At 60.1% G+C, this 20757-nt stretch overlaps 1 protein-coding gene across 6 annotated transcripts; it reads left to right on the plus strand.

Annotated features, from left to right (window-relative positions):
- The first annotated feature begins 8708 nt into the window (after positions 1–8708).
- On the plus strand, positions 8709–20061 carry MKNK2 (MAPK interacting serine/threonine kinase 2). Of its 6 annotated transcripts, none has more exons than XM_033134113.1 (14): positions 8709–8863; positions 9005–9139; positions 11783–11882; positions 11968–12069; positions 12153–12250; positions 14130–14209; positions 14512–14585; positions 14860–14964; positions 15130–15185; positions 15304–15399; positions 15862–16056; positions 16655–16819; positions 17576–17619; positions 17909–20061. In XM_033134113.1, exons 2-14 carry the CDS (start codon positions 9089–9091, stop codon positions 18144–18146), a joined length of 1404 nt encoding a protein of 467 aa, XP_032990004.1. In that variant the 5' UTR covers positions 8709–8863; positions 9005–9088; the 3' UTR covers positions 18147–20061. The 6 variants fall into 6 exon arrangements, with proteins under 6 accessions (XP_032990004.1, XP_032990005.1, XP_032990006.1 ...); XM_033134114.1 differs by having other exon boundaries at positions 11783–11870; positions 17909–18150; XM_033134115.1 differs by lacking the exon at positions 8709–8863 and adding an exon at positions 11587–11680 and having other exon boundaries at positions 9006–9139.
- Positions 20062–20757: the final 696 nt, after the last annotated feature.

The following is a 20757-nucleotide window of genomic DNA, read 5'->3' on the forward strand; positions in this document are numbered from 1 at the left end:
TCGGAAAGCAGAGAGTTGTCTTCCAAGTGAATTAATTCCACATTATTTGGAAATACCTTCCAAAGAAGCCCTTGTCGCCTTACCCTTTGATTTGCAAGCACGGCATGACAACTTCCAGGAGCGGTTTAAGAATTTAGGAGTTATTACTGTTGTTTGGTATAACGACCCCTAGAGACGTGCCCATCCTAGTCCCAGGACCTGCGGACATGTTGCCTCTCTGTTGCAGAGACACGGCACCTCTAGAAACTGGAAAAGGCCAGAAACGGTTCTCCCCTGGAGCCTGCAGAGGGAGCAGCCCTGCCCTCACCTGGGTTTTAGCCCAGTGAAGCCCATTTTGCATTTCTGGCCTTCAGAACTGTCACAGAATACATTTCTAAGAAAGGCCCTAAATCTGTGGTAATTTGATGGACACCAGGGCTGTGTCCATCTCTGCCATCTCAATCATGTGCAGTTTTGTGCCGGGAGCTGCATTTTGCGGTTGCTGTTTGCATGGCACCTTTGCCAGGGTTCTGATGCCACCGCCCATCACCAGCTGGGGGGGGAGGGGCACGTTCCTAGATATTTATTTCTGGAGCCATCTGCCCTTTTTTCCAAACCAAAGACAGCGGATGAAAAACAAAACCAGCTGTCGCGCTCCGCCCCTCCCTGCCTGGGGCCTCAGTCCCTGGGCGGGAATTCTGCTCCCAGGAATGCCGCCTACCCTGGAAAACAGCCAGAAACAGCTCTGTCCTCTGCAAACAGACGAGGGGGACGCCAGTCCCCAAGCCTGCCAGGCCAGCAGGGTCCCCGTTGCTCTGTTGCCAGGCCTTGGGGATCTGAGCTTTCATCAGATGCCAAGGTTGGCCTGAGTTTCACTCCAGTGACACTTGGCTCCCTCCAGCACTTCCTTGGAAAGAGGAGATGGAGTCAGGCTCCTGAACCCCTAGCCCAGGACCCCTGCCCTGATGGACCAAGTTGCTGGAAACTTCTCCCTCTCGCCAGGCCCTGGTCTTGACCTCACAAGGGATGGGCCCTGAGGCTGGCCGGGACCTCACAGCAAGGTCCCTGGTCTGTCATGATTCGGAGGTGGCAATGAGCCCAGGGTCCCTGCAGATACATTGCATGTGTTGGACCCCGTCCTTCCCCTGCCATGTGGCCCATTTGTATGAGCAGATCTTCCTGCCTGTTCCTCAACTCAGTTCTGGGGGCCGCCATGAGTTCTGACCACTCCATCAGGCCAAGGGAAGAACACACATTCCGCTAGGAGTCCTGCAGGAAAGGCCCAGAGCGGGCAAACCCATCCTACCCTCTATCAAATGGCCATCCTCATCTCTCAGTCCAATCCCCAAAAGCTGCCGAGAAGCCATGCCAATCTGTCGCAGCAGCAACAGAAGATCCATGAACCCTCATCCCTTAGGGTGAGGGCATGGTGGTTTCCTGGGGCTGCCATGACAAATTGCCAAAACTTGGTGGCTTCAAACCACACATATTTATCATCTCAGTTCTGGAGGCCATATGTCCAAAATGAGCCTCATAGGGCTAATACTCGTGTGGGCAGGGCTGTTTCTTTCTGGAAATTCCAGGGGAGAATTGTTTCTGGCCATTTCCAGCTTCTAGAGGCACCAAATCTTTGGCTTGTGGCTCCTTCCTCCATGTTCACAGCCTACCCCAGTGGTATCTCCACAGACCCCAAAGAATCTTGGACACATCGGCGAGTTTCCTACTAGCCAGGGTCCCCAGAGAAGTGTGGAGACCACAAATAGCCCACAGCCCACCCAGACCAAAGCCAACCCTCTCCACCTGGCCTGTTGGGAAGCTGGAAAGCTGATTCTAGAACAGCTGGAGGCCCGTGGCACCTCAGAGGCATGTCCAGCTGTGTGCCTTGGAGGGCTGTGCTGCACTAGTGGTGAGCTTTCTTTTTCATTTCACTTTATTTTTAACTAGTTTTAGAATTACAGAAAAGATGCAAAATTATGCTGAGAGTTCCTGGATGCCCCCTACGCAGTTTCCCCTAAAACTAACATCTTACATCACCAGGGAACAAGGATCAAAGCAAGTCACCCCAGGTTACTGGTGTCTGAGGGTGCTGGGGTGGGGAGTGATGGAGGGACAGGAAGGGGGGCCACCAGGGGGAAGCTCAGTCCACATGCCATAGCCTGACATGGACCAGAGACCCTACCTGGCTAATTGCCCCCTCCTCCCCAAATTTCTGGGCGCTGCCACCCCTATACCTTGAGGCCAGACTTGGCCACTTCCCACCGGCCACCCCCAGGAGGTAGCCCAGGCTTAGGACACGGAGAGTGGAGAAGAGAGCCTGTCCCTGTCCGGGGTGGTGGGACATTGTGATCATGGCCACTGCCCCCTGGGAGTCCACAGGGTCCAGATACTCATTACCACCCACCTTTGCTTTCCGCAGTCAGGAGATAGAGCCCCCGCAAGGCGAGTTCCAGGCATTGAGACCTGAGACCTGAGAGAACCAAACTCCCCGCCACTCCAAGTGATCCAAGGGTTCTTGCAAGGGCTGCTTCCTGGCGCCTTGGAAGAGGGGTGGGAGTAGGGACCCAGGCCTGGGGACAAATCTGGCCCCCCACCTGCCATATGGCTTTCTGGAGTGCGCGCTGGCCCTAAAGCCACGGGGCCAGGGTGACCCCCGGGGTAGGGGCGGGGGCTGCATGGGCGCCGCGTAAATGCAGGGGCGTCGTTCAAGGAAGCAACGGGCTCTGGATGCGCCTCCCCCGCGCCCGTGATATGCGCACTTGGAGAAACTGAGGCTCAGGGACAGATGGAACCCGACCGGCGTACCCCCAAACCCAGGCCGCGCCTCGAGCCCTGAACCCTAAGGCAAGAAGAGCTCAGAAAGCTGCGTGCGTTCCCTTTAAAAGGGGCACGGCCCTACTCGCGCGTCCCGACAACAACAGTCCTATTGGCTGGAGAGCAGGCTGAGGCCACGCCTCTGACAATCTGTCCCTGGAATCTTATTGGCCCAACGCCAGGGCCACGCCCCCCACTCTTGGAGTCTGGGCGCTGAGCCAGCTGCATTGACGCAAGCGCGTTGCCCTGGCAACCACTCGGTCCGTTGGACAGAGGGTACCCAGCGCCCAGCGCCCGATCTAGGGCGCAAGCGCCGCCACCGCGGGTCCCCTGGGCTCTTGGCCCGGACCCGGGAGATCACGGCACCCCTAGCCTCCGACCCCCACTGCCCGTCACCCCAGGACAGACGGCCAGGAGGCCCCGCTATGTGGATGATGAGGAGGCATCCCGGGGACCGCATGCCTGGTGGGGGTAACGGCGTGGGAATTGGCTGGGCGCCGCGGGCTTCGGGCTGCAGAGGGCAGGGAGGGGTCAGAGGCTCCGGGTCACACGCCCGGCAGCAGATTGGCTCGAGCATTTAGCAGCACAAGTAAACCCAACCCTGGAGGAGTACATTCCTGGAGTCTGGTCCCTGCATGGCCCGTGGTTAGAAGGAAACTGGCACCTCCTGACACAGCGACCTCCATGGCCCTCGCAGGTGAGCAGGAGTCAGGCCCAGTTGTCCAGGCTTCCAGGCCTCTCCTACCCCCTGGACACATCACCCCTGTCTCCAGCTCCATCAAGGGATTCTGCCAGGAAGACTGGTTTGCTTCCTCCTGGCCTGGCTGGTCTTGCCTTGCTTTGCTCATCTGCAAAATGGGAACTCTGGGATGCTCAGGTATTAGTGCCTGTATGAGCCTCCTAGGGCGGCTGTAACAAATTACCACAGATTTAGGGGCTGTCTTAGAAATTTATTCTGTGAAAGTTCTGAAGGCCAGAAATCCAAAATGGGCCTCACTGGGCTAAAATCCAGGTGTGGGCAGGGCTAGTTCTTCTGGAAGCTCCAGGGAGAACCGTTTTAAGCCTTTTCCAACTTCTAGAGGCACCATGTCCCTGGCTCATGGCCCCTTCTCCATGGTCACAGCCAGCAGTGCAGCCTCTTCCATGTCTCTGACTCTGAGCCTCCTGCCTCCCTCTTATGAGGACCCAGTGATGACACTGGGCCCCCCAGGAAATCCAGGATCATCCCCATCTCAGGGGCCTTGACTTAATCCCACCGGCAAAGTCCCTATATCTTGTGAGGTCACACATCCATAGGTCCAGGACCAGGAAGAGGATGTGTTTGAAGACCGTTATTCTGCCCACCTCAGGGTGTGACTGACTTTCTACAGCATGGAGCCAGCTCTGCCTTCTGCCTGGTCCTAGGAGAAGTGTCACTAGCACATGCAGAACTCAGTGCTACTCCAGATCTGGGGCCCAGCTAGGCAGGGAGCTGCCCCAAAGAGGTGGCCTCTGAACCAGGCCTGGAGTCAGCCAGCAGAGAAAGGCCCATGGCTTCATGACAAGAGTTTGGGAGCAGGTGACCTGAGTGGTGTGGCCTGGCCAGGCACAGGGTTTCCTCCCACATCTGCATCCCTTTTCCTTCAAGCCCCCAATACCCGTCCAGCCACACCCCACCCCTCCTCTGGCTGTGCCCCTCCCAGGACCTACACATGCTGTGAAATCCCTCCACCCTCTTCGAAACTAGGGGCCTTTGTATGTGATGCCCCAGGTCACTGTTGGGGTGCAGGTCAGCTGGGAGCAGGAGACCTGGCTCCTCCAAGAGCCACCTGGGTGTCCAATGCCTTAGACGGGGCGGAGAGGAAGTGTTGACAAGCCAAATACCCCGTTCTTGGTCACTGGGACAGGGGAGTGGCCTTTGGCCACCCTTTGGCCCCACCCCCACCTCTTCCTTCAGAACTTTTAGTGACTGACCCCTGGGAAGCAGGATGTGCACAGTGCTACCCTCTGTCATAGCAGGGCAGGCCCCAAGGCCGCCCAGACACTGGGAAGCCAGAGCTGGGCAGGGAGTTCCTGGCCACACCTACTCCTGCTTTCCCTTTCCCCGCCCTACCCCCACCCTCAAGGAGGACAGGGGCCCTGGCTCTGTCCCCAGGACTGCTAGAATGAGCCATGAGTCAGCCAGCAGGAAGGGACACTTACAAGCACTTGCATCAGATGTTCCTGCCTCCTGGCCCCAGGGCTGGAGGCCCAAGCCCATGACCCTCACTTATCTGGGGACCTCTTGGGACCTGGGGGGCCAGACAGGCGGGAACATGCAGAGGGGATGCAGGCAAGACTGGGTGCCAGCCCGGGACTCCGACTACAGTTGCCTCCCATACCCACAACCATCCCAGATTCTAGTGCTGACCCTGATTCTGACACTCTTATCCTCGCTTAGAAGCTGTGCTGAGATCCAGGCTCCTTCCACATTGGCTCAGTGCTTGAGGGTGAGCCCTGTGCCCCCTTTGAGCCTCAGGTGGCTGGCTCTGAGCAGAGGAGGGAGGGGCCCAGCCTTCTCAATGGCACAGGCTTTGTGAGGATACTGCAGTGGTCCCAGCACCAGCCCGAAGGTGCCCAGCCCCTCTCATGGGCACCCACTGTTCTCGTGTGCACACACCAGCAGGTGAGTGCATGGCCCCCATGCCTCCTCCACACTCCCACACAGGCTCACGGTTTGCCCTACACAGACCCAGGCTCGGTGCCTCTCTAAACGTACACAGACACACATACACACCCAAACCTGCTCAAGCACCAAAATGGTGCCTTTTTTAAATGTTGGAGGACAAAGGTCTTTACTGTCCCCCCTTGATAAGGTTGTCAGGTAAAATGCAGGACACCGGTTAAATTTGTATTTCACATAAACAATAATTGCTTATGATATGCTTATGCATGGAACTTATACTGAAAAGTTATTCATAGTTCATCTGAAATTCAAATTTAAGTGGCATTCTGTGTTGTTTTTTTTTTACTGGGGAATATTGGGGAACAGTGTGTTTTTCCAGGACCCATCAGCTCCACATCAAGTCATTGTTTTCAATCTAGTTGTGGAGAGCGCAGCTCACTGGCCCATTTGGGAATCAAACCGGCGACCTTGGTGTTCTGAGCACCATGCTCTAACCACTGAGCCAACTGGAGGCCCACCGGAGGCTCAGCTCCAAGCTCAAGCCGTTGTTTCACAATCTAGTTGTGGAGGGTGCAATTCACCGGCCCATGTGGGAATCAAACCGGCAACCTTTGAAGAGCTTGCGCTCTGACCAACTGAGCCATCCGGCAGCCCTGGCATCCTGTATTTTTATATGCTAAATCTGGGATCCTTACTTGCTGGTTGTGGAATCCCTGAGCTGCCCTAGGGTCCTCGGACACTGACCACGAGGTGAGCTCTGCACCAACTGAGCCCCTAGGATGCTAGGGCTTCGGCCACCTGATCAGGTCAGAGTGGACGCCACCCAGCCAGCCTGCCTCCTCCTGGCTCAGCGGGGAGCAGAGTCCCCAGGGATGCAGTCAGGACCTGCCTGGTATCTCTTCTGGGGTTTTTGGGTGACCCCACATATGACATAGGCTGAGAGTCACCCGGCAGAAGCTGGCTCCCTGCACCCTTGGCCCAAGACTTGCAAAGCCCCCTCCATGATTGGGGCAGGAAAGGCATTACTACCAGCCCCTCCTTTTTTCTGGCCAGTGCCTCCTAGGACCTCTCCCCGCTTTGGGAACCTCAGGCTGGCCCCAGGCTCCCCCAGGGCAATCCTGAGGTCCCTCCCAGGCTGACCATCTCCCCTGGTATCCTTTGGGAGGTATCCTTGTCCTGGGCCCACCAGTCCTGCCCACCAGCCCTGGCTGGACCTGTGCCTTGCTCACTGTCACTGCCCCAGTCTGGATGGAGGAAACCTGCCACCTGCAAACCAACCAGGAAGCCTTAAGAAGCAGGGGCCAGGCTTCCTGCCTCACCTGCTTGGCAGGTCCCTTCCACCCAGCAGCAGGTCTGGTCTCCCTCCCTGAGACAGGTGAGACCCCTGGGGGTCCCGGGAAAGTTAGGCAGAGAGGGAAGGCCCAGCTGCGCCCCCAGGTACCTTCCAGCCCTCCCTCCCTCCCTTCTCATCTCCTGGGTGCCCAGCACTTCTGGGAGCTGGACCTGTAAACAGAGCCATCCTCCAGGAAAATGGCAGGTATTGGCTGTCTGGGGCTGGCGGCTAGCCCACAGCAGAACACAGAGGCCTCAGAGCCAGCAGGCAGGGCACAGAGGTTCCTCCCTTTCCCTGGTTCCCACTAGCAACTCCCCTAGCCCCCATGCAGGCCAGGCTGGGGCTGGTCGTGGCTGCCTCAACCGGCCAGCACAGCCCAGGCACCCACCGATGCCTGCACCCAGGCCACTCCCAGTGCTCAGCCCCATGCTTCTATAGCCAAGGGACGCCAAGGATTGCTGGCACCACCAGGAGCTGGAAGAAGCAAGAAGGATCCTCCCCAGAGCCTTCTGGCAAGGGTGTGGCCCTGCCGACACCGATTTCAGACTTCTGGCCTCCAGAATGTGAGAACATAAATTTCTGTTGTTTTAAGCCATGCTGTGTGTGTACTTTGTTACAGCAACCTCAGGAACGTATTACATTTACACAACCTTTATATGCAGGTGTGCATGTGCACACACACGCACGTACACGTACGAACACTCAAACACATCCGTTCTTTTCAACAATATTCAGTGAGCACTTCCTGCGTGTGTGCCAGGCCCTGTGCTGCGCGCTGGACCGGCAGAAGACAGATCTGTGCTCTCGTGGAGCTGACCTTCTGGGCAGGGGCAATGGTTCATCTGTACCCACTCGTGCCATCCACAAATGCATGAAGTCCTGCAGGTGACCACGTACACACAGGAGGCAGGGTTAGGAGGGAACAGCCAAGGGGTGGAGAGGACAGGGAGGCTTCCCATGGGTAGGCAGGTCTGGTAGCCCCGCCCCAGGCACCTGGAGCCCATGTATGTTGTACACACACACACACACACACACACACACGATTGCACGCATGAACAGGCAGGGCACTGGCTGGGGATGGCAGGGGGCTGGTTGGGGAGGTTCCTCCAAACGTTCTGGGGCTGGCTGAGGTATGAGCCGCAGCCTTGTGGGGCAGCATACAGAGGCAGCTGGCGGGACAGAGGACAGTCCAGCTTCAGGTCAGCGGGGCCTGGCAGGTGGGGGTGGGTGGCTGGAAGGACAAGCTGGGGCTGGAAGACAGGGAGGACTGTCCAGCCCGCAGGCCTGTGCCTCCATGTGCCCAGGACATGGGGTCTGAGGACTTTGTTCCTCCACCATACCATGGGAACAGGGAGCTGGCCCGGTTCAGGACAGGCTGATTCTATCCAAGCCTGCGTCCGGGATCCCAGCCGAAATGGGATTGTTTAACCTCCTGTCCTGGCCCCCCCAGCCCTAGAGCTTTTCCCCTATCAGTCCAGGCAAAGCGTTCCTTCGCTGTACTGAGGGAGGCTCCTTCACAGATCTCCCCATTCCCTACTGTGGTCCCCTTTCCCTGAGCCACAATAGGGAGCCACTGCAGGTTCTAGAGCAGGGGTGTCGTCAAAAGACGTCGGTGTATTCTAGGCCCCCGCCAGGAAACTGAGGGAAGTGCCAGAGGACCGGTCCCGCGGGCCTTCCGGAGCCTGAGACATCCCCGCCCACATCCGCCGAGACCCTTCCCGGATTCCGCGCCGGAGCCCGGCGTGACGGACAGCGCAGGCGCATGGGCTCGCCACACGGCCGGAGCGCGCAGCCGCACTCGAGCCCGCAGCGCCCTTCCAGCTCCGCCTCAGCCGCGCGCGTATGGGCGGGGCCGGAGGGGCGAGGCCTGCGTCAGGGGCGGGGTCGGACCTGGCCCATAAAGGCGGCGGCGGCGCTGCGCGCGCGACTCCTCTCGGCGGCGGCGGCGGCGGCAGCGGCCCAGGCGGAGGAGTCCGCGGTGGTGGCGGCAGCGGCGGCGGCGCTGTTACCCGCGCGGTCCGCGCAGCCGGGTCCGGGCTGCGTGTCTCGGACGGCGGCGACGGAGGAACTGCAGCCCCGGTCCGAGCCTGACCCCGGTGAGTGAGGCCTGGCGCCCCGGGCCCAGCCCGGACCTGGGCGCGGGGATCGGGCCCCGCGGAGTCTCGCCGCCCAGGCCTGGGCTCCCGGCGCGCCGGTCGCGGCCACTCACGCCCTCCTTTGTCTGCTCCCGCCCGCAGGATCCCTTCCCCAGCCGCCCCCCGCCCACGGGCCGACCCCGGGGCCCTGCGTCTTCTCCCCCGCTGGCGGGGCCCGGACAGAAGATGGTGCAGAAGAAAACAGCGGAAATTCAGGGCTTCCACCATTCGTTCAAGGTGAGGGCCGGGTCGGTTTGGGGGATGTCCGAGCTGGACCACCGGACTGGCCGGTGCGGGAGTGGGGGCGGCGCGGAGCCCGCCCTCAGGATCCCCTGGGGTTCGTGCCCGACACCCACCTTGTGCCCGGGGCTGCCCCAGCCGTGCCTTCAGCGCCCTGGGGCCTGTGGGGTCTTTCCTCCAGGAACCACAGGCGAAAGGGGGCCCCCTGCCTGCGTGTCCCTTTCAAACCCTAGCTGGGTGTACAGTGCTGGGGGTGGTGTGCAGGCCACAATTTTGTCCCCAGTGCTATAGGGTCTGTGGGGTTCTTCTTCCAGAAACCCCAGGCAGGGTTTCAGACCCTCCCCTACGCCTTCCTAGGTGGTCTGCAGAATGGGGGGAATGGATTGAATGCTCCCCTCAGCCCTACACCTCCCAGACACCTCAGGCCCAGGCACCACTATTTCTTGACAGAGTGGGAAGTTGCTGCGGTTGCCCTGCAGCCGCTGAGTTCTGGTCTCAGATGAACAAGTCTAGGGTGGTCGGGCAGGTGCTGGGCAGGGGCCCCCTGGGGCCTGGCTTAGGGGACGCAGTGATGTCAGCGGCCGCCCCACCCGTCTGCAGAGTTATGTAATGGCTTCCCTGGGCCTCCTTGGGCAGGGACCTGTTGCCCTGTAGAGGAGGAGGACCTGGGGGTGTGTGCTGAGCACCAGGGTGGGAGGAGCCAGCTGAGACTGTTTGGGCTAGAATTCCCAGGCCTGTCGAGCCAGTGTCCAGGCCAGTGCCCCACCCTGTCCAAACGCCTGTCATCCTTGCTTTCCCCCCACTGCAGCGACAGCCTTGGTATGTCCTAGTGTCTGGGCTGGGTGGGAGAGGGGTGGACGTGAGACATCACTGGCGGTGGTCTGTCACCTCCTGGGGCTGTGCCTGAGCTGAGACAGGGTCAGTGCGCAGGGCCAGCTCAGCGGCCAACACAAACTCAAACTTTCTGGATGGTTCCAGCCACCTCCTGCCAAGGCCTGCTGACTGGAGGCCCGCAGCCAGCCCTGGGCTTGGCCCGCCCACACTGCTCAGGTCTGAAGGCTGGCCTTTGCAGGCCACCCTACAGCCCTGTGCCCTGTGCTGAAGTGTGACTGGGAGTCCCAGGGGACGGAGGAGGGACATTGGACAGGGAATGTTGGTTCTGCGGTGGCCGTCCAGGGCCCGGCTCTTCTGAGTTAGGGGCTGGGACAGGCGCGTGGAGGTGATAAGGGGACTTGTAGTCCCCTTGAGTCCTTGTGTCGTTATGTGGTCCCATGAGATCGAGGCAGCTTCTTCACATACATCCTCCATCCTAATCACCCCCTTTTGTGGCCACTCTGGAGTCCCTCCTCCCAGGTGGAAGGACGGAGCCGATTGCCTTCCCTGTGGGGCCAGACTCCTCAGTGGGCAAGGGCAAGGGCAAGGAGTGCTCCCTTTCCCTCCTCTCCTGCCCGCCTGGGCCTCCTCCTAGCAACTATCGGCAAGGTGGGTGGAGAGGCTGGGAGGGCCCGCGCCTGTTTTTCAGCCGCTCCCTCTGACCTCCGCCTGCCCCCTCTGCAGCCGGCCTGGCTTCCGGGCCTCCCATCTGCAGGAATCTGACCTGGCAGAGTGGGCCCCTCGAGATCTCCCTAGGGCTCTCCTGGAGTTCCTCCTCTGTTGGATGACTCTACTGCCAGAGCCGTGGCCCCAGCTGTCACAAGGCCCAGAGAGGGGCAGTAACTTGGTCCAGGTCACCCAGCATCAGCACTGGCACCACCACTGTGTGTGTAGGCGCCCCCCACATCCACCAGGGACCTGGCCGCCTGGTCCACCCGGATCGGGGGAGCTGAATTAGGGCTAACTCCTGTAGGAATCTGGCCGGGCCTCAGTGTCCCAGCCTCAAAGGGCTCACCCCTTGTGCAAGGGGCTGTCAGTCCTCCATGGGATCATATGCTCTGCAGAAATGGCATTTATCCTAGCAAGCTTCTGGTTTGGGCACGAGGTTTCTCCATCCCCCAGCTGCCTGCTTGCCCTGGGCAGGATCTGGAGTCCTCGCCCAGGGCCTGAGGGCCGCCGGGTGGCCTTGAACAGGTCCCTCCCTGGCAGGGCTGGTTTCTTCACTGGGAAATGAGCCTGTGAGGGGCTCCCACTTGGGGGGTGTCTGGGGGTAAACAGAACAGTGCATGCTTTGGCCTGAGGAGAGGGTGGCCCAATGTTCATGCTGGAGCCCCTGGGCACCTCTCCTGTGAGCTTCCAGAGGAAACAGCAGGGAGAGTGATGGTGCCCCATTTCATAGAGGGGAAACTGAGGCCAGTAGGCAAGGGCCTTGCACAGGCAGGGCTGAGCCCATGAGGCCATGGGAAAGCAGGCCAGGCAGCCGGCTGGGAGCCGCCCCCTGGAGCTGGTGACTCACCCTCCACTGACGTCGCTGTGCCTTTGATCTCCAACCAGCTGTCCCCACTCTGCAGGTGAGCAAACCGAGGTGTCCACGGTGACTCACACACCTCCTTCCCAGAGGCCCCAAGGGCCCTGTGCTGGTGATTAATGGTCCACTTCTTCATGGTCAGTCAAAGCCAGGCTTTCTTCCCCTTGGCATATGGGGTCACTGTGGTGGGACCGCCCTGGCAGCGATGGGGCATGAGAGCTCTCTTCTCTACCCTGCAGGGGGAGAATCCTTTTGAGCTGGCCTTCTCTCTAGAACAAGCCCACCCCGGGGAGACTGACTTCAGCCTGGAGTGCCCAGCCCGTCCTGGTGAGGCCCCAGGTGGGAGGGGCAGTGGGTGAGGACTGGGTCGGTACTAAGAGTTAAAGGGGCCAAGTGAGCCTCACCTCTGGGCCTCCTGGCACAGATATGCCCATGAGCCAGCCCATCGACATCCCGGACGCCAAGAAGAGGGGCAAAAAGAAAAAGCGGTGCCGGGCTACTGACAGCTTCTCAGGCAGGTTTGAAGGTGAGTGGGGCGGGCAGGTGGGGGGGCAGCAGGGAGATGATGGGGCCACCTGGGACGACTCTCACTGCTTCTCTGCTCCCCAGATGTCTACCAGCTTCAGGAGGATGTGCTCGGAGAGGGCGCCCACGCCCGTGTGCAGACTTGCATCAACCTCATCACCAACCAGGAGTATGCTGTCAAGGTGAGCTCCCCACCCTCACCTTTCCCCTCACCCCTACCCAGCAGCCTCTGCGATCTGGCACTGGCCTGGGTGGTGGGAGGAAGGGAGCTCATATGAGCTCCTGGACTGGCAACCGGGGAAAACCAGTGTCTAAAAATGTCCCCAGGGCCGGTGACTCAGGCTATCCCTAAGAATCCAGGTCAGCCTGGGCTGAGCCCCCGAGTCCAGGCAGAGGTGGGAAGTGGCCACAAGGGGTGGCCCCTAATGCGGGTAGCTGAGGACCTAGTGCCAGAGTGGCCTCTGAGAGCAGGAGGCTTTGGTCAGAGCTGATACTTGCCTGCTGGGTTACCTCAGACCGGTTCTCAGGGTTGACAAATGCTTCCCCATATTGGTTACAAGGATTAAAAGGCCACGTGGTACTCGGGACCCAGGGGGCTTGGCATTTGGGGAGACCAAGGCAGCCTCTCAAGAGCCTCTTGTGTGCCCCGGTGCAGCCTCTGACCCAGGGTACGACCTGTCAGTTGTAGCCTTGTGACCTGTGTTATCTGGTTGGACTGTCAGACCCTGCATTCCAGGAAACCTTCCAGGCTTCTCTCATGACCCTGCATCTGGGCTGGGTGGGTCACAGGAGGCTGGCTGCCCAGGCAGGGAGGCCAGGTGCTCCCTGGTGAGGAGGACTGACCAGAAGCCCTGATGGAAGTTTCATGGTCCCTAACCCCTGGGAGCTCCCAGGTGTGGTGGGGCAGTATTGCTGGAGAATGGGACACAGCATCGAGCGCTTTCTGCACACCCATGTGTCTCTGAGCGTCTTCCTCCTGAGGACCCTCCTAAGGTTCGGAGGGATTAGGTAGCCTGAATCACACCGTGTATGACCTCCCAGAAGGCCTCTCCCTCCTCTGAGGGACTGCAGTTCACTCCAGAAGGGCATGGCTGGGGGTGTTGTCTCCAGAGTCCCTGGAATCTGGTTGTTCTGCCTATATTTGCGACAGGTGTGTTTGTCACAAGACAGGTGGGATAGTGCATAGGCCCAGGCCCTGGAGGCCAGTGGACTTGTGTGCCTTCCTGCTGCAGGAGCCTGACCCATGGAATACACCACCTTTCCTTCCTCCAGGCCTCTGTGGTGGGCAGGGTGCCCCAGGCATGGGTGGTAACTCAGCCTGCCCACTTGCCCAATGAAGGGGCCTGAGGTTGCCCAGTGAGAGCCATCAGGCACCTTCTGACCCCACCTCTCCGTGGGCCTGAGGGCAGCGGGATGAGCCCAGAACCCTCTGGTCCTCAATGCTCCTTGTGCCAGAGGGCTTTGGGGGCAGAGGTGCAGGCTGTGTCTGCTGAGCGGTGCCAATCTGGGCTGACCTGAAACACCCAGGCTCATAGGGCTGGGGACATGTACCCAGACTGATGTGGAACTCAGGAGGCAGGATTTGGCACTGAGGCAAGCGGGCACACCTTGGCTGGCAGCCAGGTCCCTGCGGCCCCTCTAGTCCCGTGGGTGGTGTGGGAGCCAGCACAGTGGCCACCAGTTTCCTGGTCGGGGAGGGGAGGCTGCTCCGTCCAAGGAAACCTGACGTTCTAAACGGGTATTTTGCAGGGCCCCAGGCCCCACATATACCCCTGAGGCCTGTCAGGGGCAGGAGAGGAGAGGGCCTGGCTCCTTCCCTCTGCCTTTCCTGTCCCACTCATCCTGTCTCTGGTGCTGCTTGGGAAACACATTAACCTCCTGCTTGTGCTGATGCTGCAGTTCTGACTTCTGGCAAATTCTGGATCCCCATAGGAGAGCTCTGCTTTCTAGAGCTTAAAGGTTTCAGGCGAGGTATACGGGAAGTTTCTGGTGAGGGCCTTTTGGTCTCTGGAAAGTCTGGCTGATCCAGCTGGTGTGTCTCCCCACCCCCACATATTTCAGATCATCGAGAAGCAGCCCGGCCACATTCGGAGTCGAGTTTTCCGTGAGGTGGAGATGCTGTATCAATGTCAGGGACACAGGTAACGTGACCCTCACCACAGCACTGGGCCCCAAACTACCTTTAGTGGATGAATGGGCCTGAATGCCTCCTCACCCCTAGCAAGCATTTAGGGAGCACCCACTGTGTGCCAGGCCCTGTGCAAGGGTGGATCCAGTGTCGGGCAGGCAGTCCCAGGTGGGCAAGGTGGAAGCCGCCGGTGGACCCAGTCCGTCTTCCTGTGGGCCGTGGGGGTGGGGAGGACAAGCTCCTGGGCTGGGTGTACACAAGGGCCAAGAAGTCTCATTCTTATCCTGCCCCCCACCCCACCCCACCCCACCCCAGGAACGTTCTAGAGCTCATTGAGTTCTTCGAGGAGGAGGACCGCTTCTACCTGGTGTTTGAGAAGATGCGGGGCGGTATGTGGGGCCTGGGAGGCGTGTCCAGCTGGTCCTAATGGGCTGTGGGCTCAGGGCCACCAGGGAAGACCTTTCAGAGGGTCCCGCACATCAGAAGGGGTTTGTGTAGTCTGTTTCCCGTCCAAACAGCAGCTCAGGGTCAAGGACTTTGGGCCCAGGGAGGCCAGAGTGGGGGCTTCCTTGCCAGGTGGAAATGGGGTCTGTTGCTAGGCAATGGCCTGGGGACACAGAAGTGACCCTTACGTATTCTCCCTTCACTGTGGCCCGGCCCCAGGTTCCATCCTGAGCCACATCCACAAGCGACGGCACTTCAACGAGCTGGAGGCCAGTGTGGTGGTGCAGGACGTGGCCAGTGCCTTGGACTTCCTGCACAATAAAGGTTGGTGCTGAGGCTTGCTGCTCAGGGTGCTGCCTACTTCTTGCCAGCCTGCCCAAAGATCCCTGGGTCCCACGGATGTCCAGCCTTGCCCCCACGCACCTGGCCAGGACTCCTGCAAGGTGGCCCCACCCCACCACTGATCCTCCCTCATGCTTCTCCCCTTAGGCATTGCCCACAGGGACCTAAAACCAGAGAACATCCTCTGTGAGCACCCCAACCAGGTGAGGGATGCTAGGGGGTGGCCTTCCCTGTGGGATGGGGCGGATGGGTCAGGTACACGCTGGGTGGGACCCCCAGGGCTGGGATCCCACCTCACTGCCCTTTCCCAACCCCTCCCAGGTTTCCCCGGTGAAGATCTGCGACTTCGACCTGGGTAGTGGCATCAAACTCAACGGAGACTGCTCCCCCATTTCCACTCCAGAGCTGCTCACCCCGGTGAGAGCCTGCAGGGTCAGAGGGAGGAGATGGGAGGGGGCAAGGAGACGAGACTGCTTCTGGTCCCACACAGCGGTTGTGGATAGCTCAGCTGAGCCGCCTGGGGCCTCAGAACTCGGGTTTCCGCTTAGCAACAGCTGCTGATTGGTTGTCTGGGCGTCACGGGGCGGAGCTGCGGTCAGGCGGGGAGGGGCTGGCTCCCAGCACCTGTTGATTGGGCGGGGGTAGGGGTTGGGGCGGGGCCACAGTCAGGTGGGGGTGGGGTCGTCCCTCATCAGTAGTCTGTGGTTGGCTGAGCAGGACTGTCAGGCACAGCGGCTCGGGCTCAGGTGACTGGGCGTTCCCGCGCCCCACGTGACCCCGGGAAGTCCCAGCCGCTGGGGCGCCCCTTCCCTTGGGCCTTCCCCTTCTCCTCCTCCCGAGTTCCCCAGCCTGACACCCTTCCCCACGCCCATCCCACAGTGCGGCTCTGCGGAGTACATGGCCCCCGAAGTGGTGGAGGCCTTCAGCGAGGAGGCCAGCATCTACGACAAGCGCTGCGACCTCTGGAGCCTGGGCGTCATCCTCTATATTTTGCTCAGCGGCTACCCGCCCTTTGTGGGCCACTGTGGCAGTGACTGCGGCTGGGACCGCGGCGAAGCCTGCCCAGCTTGCCAGGTGCAGCCCCCACCCCTTGCCCGTGCAACCCCTAGGGCCTGGCTGGGGAACACTGACCAGGTCTGCAGAGGAATCCCGGCCTGACCTTCCTGTGTTTCCTGAGGCTTTTTGGGTCCCCTGGCACACCGCAGAGGCAGAAAGTAGTCAGATCAGGGAGCTGAGCTAGGGTGAGGCCTATGGTTTGGGGTGACCAGGTTCCAGCCTTTTGTGCAGGGCTCGAGCAGGGCTCACGATTCCCACTCTGGAGCCAGGCCCCACTTGGGCAGAGCGCACTGAGGATCTCCCCGAGGCCGGCTGTCCCACTCTGCTGCTCTCAGACCTTTGTCCTCTTGCCTTCCTTGGATCCTCAGGACTTCCCGTCCTGACCAGCAGATCCCATTACCCTGGGCCCGAGTCCCACCCCACTCTCTGGATGGCCGGTCCCAGGTCCCTGTAACTGGGCCACAGCTCAGGCCACGTGGTTGGGTCTGGGGGCCTTGACAGAGCCTGTCACTCTGCAGTGTGGCAGCGCACTGGTCTTCCAGGTTTGCCCATTGGGTATGGGGGGCTGGGCCTCAGTCCTTGGCTGTGGCTAACCCTGCTTCGTGTGCTCCCCCAGAATATGCTGTTCGAGAGCATTCAGGAGGGCAAGTATGAGTTTCCCGAGAAGGACTGGGCCCACATCTCCTTCGCTGCCAAAGACCTCATCTCGAAGCTCCTGGTACGCGACGCCAAGCAGAGGCTGAGCGCTGCGCAGGTCCTGCAGCACCCCTGGGTGCAGGGGGTAAGTGCCAGCTGCACTAGGTCCAGGGGGAGGTGGGGATCAGTCACCTCCGCCCAGCCTCTGATGGGTGGGGGTGACTCAGAGCAAGTATTTGAGAACCCTCAGGGGAGGGGGGACCAGCCTCAGGACCCCCAGATGTGGCGTGGGTCTGGGGATCGGCTACAGACATCCTCTGGAGGCCCGGGCACAGCTGTGAAGTCCCCCCACCTGCTGGCCAGGTTGGGGTGTGGGCTGCAGGAGCTGCTGCCCTTACCCTGGAGGTACTGGGGCCTCTCCCCATCTGGCACACACCAGCCAGCTGAGGTCAGTCAGGGGCAGACAGGTGGGCGGCCAGCCTCCAACAAGGCTCTGTCCCCACTGATCCAGAAAGAGCCTGGCATTCTCCCGGCTAGTGGTTGTCTAAGCTGAGGCCACCAGGGAAGGCACCCCCATGGGGAGCAAGGACCGCCTGCAGGAAGCAAGCTAGTGGAGGGATGCTTTGAAGTCCTGCCTAGGGTGTCAGGAAATTCATCAATTGAGAAGGGAGAGGGGCTGGGCTGGGTATGGTCAGGAAGGGGCGGTTGGGGAGCCCCTGGCCCCCAACAACACGCACTGGGGCTCCCGCAGCATCGCCTTTCCCCAGCCTGCCTTAGCTTCCAGGAGGGTGCACCCCTTAACCATGGTGGTGTCACAGCCCCCTGGGAAACTGGGAGGGTTTCCCTGAGGAGGACAGGTTGGGCTCTGCTTTCTAGTACCTTCCCTCCTGTCTCCTTGCAGTGTGCCCCGGAGAACACCCTGCCTACACCCATGGTCCTACAGAGGTGAGGCCTGCCTGGGGTCTTGGGGCCCGGAGAGGGGGGCATGTAGTGTGAGGGGGCGTTAAACGTTAAGTTGTCTAAATCAAACACACCCTCTTTCAGTTGTGGGGGAAGCCGTTCAGGCGCTGGGTGTCCTTGTACCTGGTGACAGATTGGGCCCCCAGCTGCCCCCCCCGCAAAACGGGGGGTGCCTGGGCTCAGTGGCCCCTCCTCCAGGGCACTACACAGACCCCAGGGTCCCAAGGGAAGCAGGGATGCCTCTGGTGGCCACCTCCACATTCTCTGTCCCCAGGAACAGCTGTGCCAAAGACCTCACGTCCTTCGCAGCCGAGGCCATCGCCATGAACCGGCAGCTGGCCCAGCGTGAGGAGGACGCTTTGGAGGAGGCAGGACAGGGCCAGCCCGTAGTCATCCGAGCTACCTCACGCTGCCTGCAGCTGTCCCCGCCATCTCAGTCCAAGCTGGCCCAGCGGCGACAGCAAGCCAGCCTGTCCGCAGCCCCCGTGGTCCTCGTGGGGGACCACGCGTGACCCTTTTCTCCCTCTGTACATAGGTCTCCCCTTTCCCTATCAGAGCTAAAGATTTTTTTAAGCTATTGCCAGCCGGTGACCAGCGGGCTGCGCTCCCCCTGGCTGGGTTCCAAGGCGCTCGGCTCAGCTGGGGGGTCTTTTTATATAAAGTTTTTGCTGTTGGGTTTTTCCTTTTTTCTTTCCCCCACCCTTTTTTTTTCTTTTTTCCTTTGAATGGTGTTAAAAGCAAGCAGGCGCCCGGGGAGGAGAGTGGAGGGCGCGTGTGGCTGCGTGTACCCGCCTCACCACCCCAGCTCCACACGCTCACCTGTACTGTGAAAGGCCCTGCACCCAGAGCCCTGCCCCACTGACTCAGGAGAGGAGGCCGTTTGCTGTCTTCCAGAGCTGGGGCCCACGCCCCCTCCCCGGCCCTCAGTGTTTCCAAGGCTGGGCTGACCTCGCACCTCCTCTCACCCCAAAGACACCCTGGTGGCCAGTGGGGGCCTGGGTGCAGGCAGGTGGGGTGGATGGCCACCCACTGGACACTCCCTCCACCCCGCCCCCACCCCTCGCTGACTGACAATCGGGGCTCCCTCGAACTTTGACCTTAAGCTGCAGCTGACCCGGGCGTGCACCCACTGCCCCTCCTCAGCCCTCTCCACCAGGGGCTCTGTGCACCCAGGAGCGGGGTGCTGGAGGAAGTGGGAGGGCTGGACAGGCACCCGTCAGCCAACATGGGGGTCCTGTAGACCCCCCACCCGGGCACCCGAGTGCCCCTTCTCAGGGCTCAGTCTGACCATGGCCACATCCTGCCCCCATCGCCCCTCTGGTTGGCATGGAAGCTCTGCCAGCCCTGCCTCTGCCCCTCCCCAGAGCGAGGGCTGACCAGGGACCCGCTGAATTCCCCCACCGCCATGGCAGCGTTCCTGCTCTGCCCACCTTCAGGAAAACGGCCTCCCTTGGGCACACAGGAACCAGCGCTCCCCTCCCCCACCCCAGCACCCAGGTCAGACGTCGTGTGACCCGCCAGGCTCGGGGAGACTCTGACACCCCTCTTTGTCCTCGGGTGGGAAACACTATGCAATACAGCCTTCCTCTTCCTTCGTGCACACGTGCTTCTGCCGGTCAGCCTGGCTGCCACCAGGGCAGATGGCCCAGGGTCTGGCCCGGTCGTCCAGGCTGGCCGGGCCGCACAGCCCTCTGGCTTCTAGTTCATCCTGTTTCGTTAGTATTTTAAGAACAGTTGAATTCCCTTCCTTGTTCTTGAAGAATACTTGAAAGTCAGGGGGGCCTTGAGGGTTTGGGGGCTCAGATGCCATGCCTGGCCCCCCAAATCTTGTATGATTGTTGCAATCTGGTGGCTGGTGGGGGCTCATGCCCTTCCCTGCCCCCACCTGCTTAGATCTGTGGACTGACCTTTCCAAAGGTCCCTGGGAAGAGGCAGCCGCCCTCCCCCTCATTTCTCACCCATCAGTGAGTCCACATTTTTACAACTGGGGGTTCTGCCTTTTTGTAGAAGAGAAATGGAGCCTTGCAGGCTGCAGGTGACATGGCCATTTTACTCTGGAAAGCTGAGCTGTGAACAGCTTTTTTTTCCCCCCCCTCAAAGGTGGGGCATCCACTTTCTTCCCCCTCGTCACAAAGACAGTGTGACTCGGGGCTGTCTGGTTAGAACTGTTACTGTGAATGAACGTCAGGGTCCCAGGCTGTTCCGGTGCCGGGGGAAGGGAACGGCAGTGTTTAAATGTTAAGACGTAAAAAAGACAAAAAAAAAAACTCAAGCATTTTTTTAAGTGGGGGAAAAACATCCAAGCACTTTAACTCCACTGTACCAGGTGAACTGATACAGCTCAGAAGTTTTCCTGACACCAACTGTCAATGCCGGAATTTTGTATTCTGTTTTATAAGGATTTAATAAAACTCAAAAACTCAGGTGCACCTGCATCCTAGTTTTCTGTTGGTGCGTAACAAGATGCCCCAGACCGAGTGGCTTCAAACAGTTCACGGGCAGTGATGAGGCTGAGTCAGGAACGCGGAAGGGGCACAAGGTCGGCTTGTCTGCAGGGCCTGGGGGTGCGGCCAGTGGTGGCCCTGAGAGCCTTTTGTGTCCGGCTTCTCATGAGCACTGTGTTCCAGGTCCATCCACGTGTCGAATGTCAATGCGTCCTTTTCACGGATGAGGGACACTCCTGTGTGTGGCTGGTCCATATGTTTATCAATTCTTCCGTCCACAGACACTTAGCCTGTCCCCACTTTTGGCCGCTGTCAGTCATGCTGCTGTGGACATATGTGCACAGGTTTTGTGTGGACATTGTTTTCATCCTGAGTGGACACCACAGAAGGAATGTGAGCCTGTCAGATGTTTTTGGAAGGACCTTTCTTGCCCCCATGTGGAGTGTGGACTTGGGGCCTAAAGGACCTGGTGAACTCTTGTCACCCTCGCAGCCAGCCCAGTGAGGCCTGGCAGGGATGTTGGCTAGGAGACCACAAAACGACAAATTCAGGGCCTGCTGAGGTGACTTGCTAGCACGTGGGGACAGCCTGGACGAAGGCTGGGAATGAGGGAGGGGCTCTCCAGGCTGTCAAAAGGGCAGGTGCACCTGGCAAGGAGGAGGCAACAGGACCCCTGGGA

The sequence above is a fragment of the Rhinolophus ferrumequinum genome, chromosome 18 (genome assembly GCF_004115265.2).
Source record: "Rhinolophus ferrumequinum isolate MPI-CBG mRhiFer1 chromosome 18, mRhiFer1_v1.p, whole genome shotgun sequence".
Classification (NCBI taxonomy): Eukaryota; Metazoa; Chordata; class Mammalia; order Chiroptera; family Rhinolophidae; genus Rhinolophus; species Rhinolophus ferrumequinum.

What these genes read in the sequence shown, in the direction of transcription:
- MKNK2 (XM_033134113.1), top strand. Translation starts at nt 9,089, where the DNA reads ATGGTGCAGAAGAAAACAGCGGAAATTCAGGGCTTCCACCATTCGTTC. An exon ending in GTTTGAGAAGATGCGGGGCG is followed by an intron (nt 14,586 to 14,859) that starts GTATGTGGGGCC and finishes GCCCGGCCCCAG; the next exon opens with GTTCCATCCTGAGCCACATC. An exon ending in TCTGTGAGCACCCCAACCAG is followed by an intron (nt 15,186 to 15,303) that starts GTGAGGGATGCT and finishes AACCCCTCCCAG; the next exon opens with GTTTCCCCGGTGAAGATCTG.